General features: G+C 51.0%; 1 protein-coding gene across 1 annotated transcript in view; it reads left to right on the plus strand.

The window, feature by feature from the left end:
* Position 1: 1 nt before the first annotated feature.
* The window catches only part of LOC116186268, a gene marked incomplete at its 5' end in the record, with an annotated part of 4,507 nt that continues 3,963 nt past the window's right edge, over positions 2-545 (plus strand). Inside the window, 2 exon segments of the mRNA XM_031512957.1 lie at positions 2-85; positions 204-544. Coding sequence (XP_031368817.1) covers positions 2-85; positions 204-544 — 425 coding nt within the window.

A 545-nucleotide genomic window follows, 5' to 3' on the forward strand; every position in this document is an offset into this window, starting at 1 on the left:
GGCGGACGAGATGGACGAGGCGAAAGTGTTGAATTTCAAACGGGAGGTCGAGCAGGAGCGAGAGATTCAGCGCGGAGACAAAGAGGTAAAGCCGGTATTCAGGTAAATATACAAGTAGTAGTTTTGAGTGGAAAAATCGCGCGAACGGTTCGATCATCGTTTCGATTCTCGAGTATCGAGGTATAACGAACGACTGGTTTCAGGGTAACGGGGAAAAGTCGGGGAAAGCTCGAGATCTCGGGGATCAGCAGGGAGGAGGGATCAGGCTTCTCACCCCGGACACGTTGGTGTACAACATCTTGCAGGACGCTTTGGAAACGTATCAGAGCGAGGAGCCTCGGATCTCTTACATCGATGTCAACAACGACACCTTGAAAGAGTTGGTGACCACCGACCAATTGTACATACTCAGGATGGCCGAGAAATTCTTGCCTCAAACCCTGCGCCTCGACTACTCCGAGAAGATGTTCTCCTGCGTGAGAAGATTCGAGTATCACAGCTGCGTCAAGTACATCGCCTGGCCTATGATCAAGCAATACTTCCCC

Source organism: Apis dorsata, unplaced genomic scaffold (assembly GCF_000469605.1).
Source record: "Apis dorsata unplaced genomic scaffold, Apis dorsata 1.3 scaffold_538, whole genome shotgun sequence".
NCBI lineage: Eukaryota > Metazoa > Arthropoda > Insecta > Hymenoptera > Apidae > Apis > Apis dorsata.